General features: G+C 37.6%; 1 protein-coding gene across 1 annotated transcript; it reads left to right on the top strand.

Annotated features, from left to right (window-relative positions):
* The first annotated feature begins 885 nt into the window (after nucleotides 1-885).
* On the top strand, nucleotides 886-2,229 carry LOC131027827 (aspartic proteinase nepenthesin-1-like). Its single transcript, XM_057957926.2, has one exon. The coding sequence runs from the start codon at nucleotides 886-888 to the stop codon at nucleotides 2,227-2,229; it is 1,344 nt and encodes a 447-aa protein (XP_057813909.2).
* Nucleotides 2,230-2,902: the final 673 nt, after the last annotated feature.

Raw genomic sequence — 2,902 nt, 5'->3', positions numbered from 1 at the left:
GTTATGCATTTATTTGATCTGAAATTAATTCTAGAGAAAGTTTGTTTTCGTTTAAAATTTCTAACTTTAAAAATATGTTAAAAATTAAAATTAAAACAACATTAATTATTGGAATTAAGTAGAAAACAACATTTAAATTTAATAATTGACTAAGCTGATTAGATATAAATAAGAGTTCTCATATATGATTTAAAGATACAAGCAACCAAAAAAAATAAAAAAATTGATGAAAATATAAATATAAAAAATTTAAAAAAAAAATTATACAAACCCATCCGATAATACCTCTTATTTTATAACTTTATACCTCATATAATTATTGGAATAAATAAACTAATTATAAGAAAATATTAAAATGAGATAAAGAGAACAATGAGAATAAGTTGAAGAGCTGGATAAATTGACTAACAAAAAATAATAAATGTAAACTGATTTAAAACATTTAGAAAGGTACAGCAATACAAAAGAACCCTTCTTTTAGGATTTCGATCTCAATAGGCCCATCAGATTCAATGGCAAGAAAGTATTTATTACCCATTGAGTGCACGGAAATACTAAGCGAATGTGTGAACACAAAAATACGATTCTCAGTAGTCTATTTTAGAACAAGTTTAGAGATGAGACAGACCGGCACTGATAGAGAAGGAGAAAGAAGGCGAAATTAAAATAATTCGTCCAATCAAGGACATCCTTATAAGAGGATCAATATTCGTATGCGGACAAGACGGGGAATCTATTGAAAGAAGGGAAAAAACAGTTTCACCAACGCTGGAATTTAATTTTGATTTTAGGCTCCTCCTCACTCTTTCTGTGTATATATATTGTATGGAGTGGAGTAGATGAGAGCAGAAAAAGGTTTCCAAGTTTAGAAAAGAAAAAAGAAAAATGGATTGTTCAAAGCTGTTGGGTTTCGTGGTCTTGATATGCTTTACTATTCCAATGATATCATGTTCTTCGGACAGACTGTTTAGTGCTTGGCCGAAGTCAAGCAGCGATGAAAGTATAAAAATAAGGGTGAACATGACGCGCAGATCAGAGCGAGAGTTGAGCATTCCTGAGAGATTGCGTTCGGCTGTGGATCGAAGTAAAGAACGAATGAAGAAGATAGAGGCATTCGCAAAGCAGAAGATAAGAGGACAATTAGACGCTGAAACGCCCGTCGAAGTAGGGGATGGAGAATTTCTGATGAGCGTTGCAGTGGGAACTCCCCCTGTGAGCTTCGAAGCGATTGTGGACACAGGGAGTGATCTGATTTGGACTCAGTGCAAGCCTTGCCAGAATTGCTACACTCAGCCTACGCCAATCTTCGACCCCTCCAAATCATCCACATTTTCCAGAGTTCCCTGCGGTGCTCCTCTTTGCGACGCTTTAGGGAATACACAAACTGGATGCAAACCACACTGTACCTTTATGTATGAGTATGGTGATGGTTCCTTCACCAGCGGTGACCTGGCCTTCGAGACACTATCAATTGGGAGCGATAGCGAAGTTGCGGGCATTGCTTTTGGATGCGGGAATCACAACGAAGGACAAGGATTCTCTCAGGGCGGCGGTCTTGTGGGATTAGGAAGAGGCGACCTCTCACTTATCTCCCAGCTCGGTTCCAAAGCGGAGAACAAATTCTCTTATTGTCTTTTGTCCATCACCGACTCTTCTTCACAAACCAGCCCTCTCTTTTTCGGTGAGGGTGCTTCTTTGAGTGGAGCGAAAACAATGCCCCTCATTAAGAGTAGTATAATTCCCACTTTCTGGTACATTCCTATTACAGGAATCACCCTCAATGGTAAGGCACTAGATATTCCTCCTGGAACTTTCGATCTGCAGTCGGACGGAAACGGAGGTATGATCATCGATTCCGGAACCACTATTACCTATCTGGACGAGCCTGCCTACTCTCCTATGAAGAAAGCAATTCAGTCTGCCATTGATCTCACTCCTGTAGACGGTTCTTCTACGGGGTTGGATCTTTGTTACGGCACATCATCCAGTGACGTCATCTTGCCAACCCTCGTCTTCAACTTCAAAGGCGGCGTGGATTACGAGCTACCAGCAGACAACGTTTTCATTCAGATATCTGAAAATCTCTTGTGCTTGGCGATGCTGGGTAAACCATCGGGGAATGGTTTTCCTTCCATCTTTGGAAACATACAGCAGCAAAATTTCCATATCCTTTACGATAATGCTCACAACACGCTCTCTTTCAAGCCCGCTAAGTGTGATTCTCTGTAAATAATTGTCACTCTCTTCCTCTTCTGTTTTCTCTATTTCTGCGGTTTTCCACTCCTCTTCCTCTGTGTCCGTCGTCTTTATTCCACTTCAAATGTAATATGTGATCTCGTCTCCTATGTAAACATTAATCTTTATGATTTGACTTATTTGTTTTTCAATTTAATTATGTTCTGTTTGGCAGTAATTGTTCTTCAGTCTGTGAATATTTGAATATAAATATTCTTTTAAGCATACAACTATTTATAATTACATGTAATAATAAAGTAATTTTATTATACCCTATTTGCTGAACAGTGATATCAAAGCAGAGTTCATTAGTTATTATTGAAAATTACAATAGCGTAGAAATTTATGGCACAGAAAATCAAAACTATTCGACCTAAAATCCGTCACTAAAAATACAAGTAAAATTCTCTAAGCAGATGGTGGTCTCGTGTTCTGTGTTAAGCGAGAAATAAAAGTCTTGCGAAAGAGCGGTTGCAAAATTTAATTCTTATTTAAAGGTTCTGACAAATTTATTCGAAGTGATATAAAATTTCTCCCATGGGAAGTCCTACGCTTCATTCATGTTTTCAATTGATTTTTTCGGATGCCAAGAGGAAAAGTTTTTGACGCTTCAATTGCATTACACGTCCCGCATAAATTTGGATTGTTGATGGACACTTACTATAAA

The sequence above is a fragment of the Cryptomeria japonica genome, chromosome 3 (genome assembly GCF_030272615.1).
Source record: "Cryptomeria japonica chromosome 3, Sugi_1.0, whole genome shotgun sequence".
Lineage (NCBI taxonomy): Eukaryota > Viridiplantae > Streptophyta > Pinopsida > Cupressales > Cupressaceae > Cryptomeria > Cryptomeria japonica.
Note: the sequence above shows the minus strand (reverse complement) of the source record. Positions and strands in the feature narration are given on the sequence as shown.

Bases quoted from the DNA above. Each gene is read 5' to 3' on its own strand.
- LOC131027827 (XM_057957926.2), top strand. From the start codon at position 886: ATGGATTGTTCAAAGCTGTTGGGTTTCGTGGTCTTGATATGCTTTACT.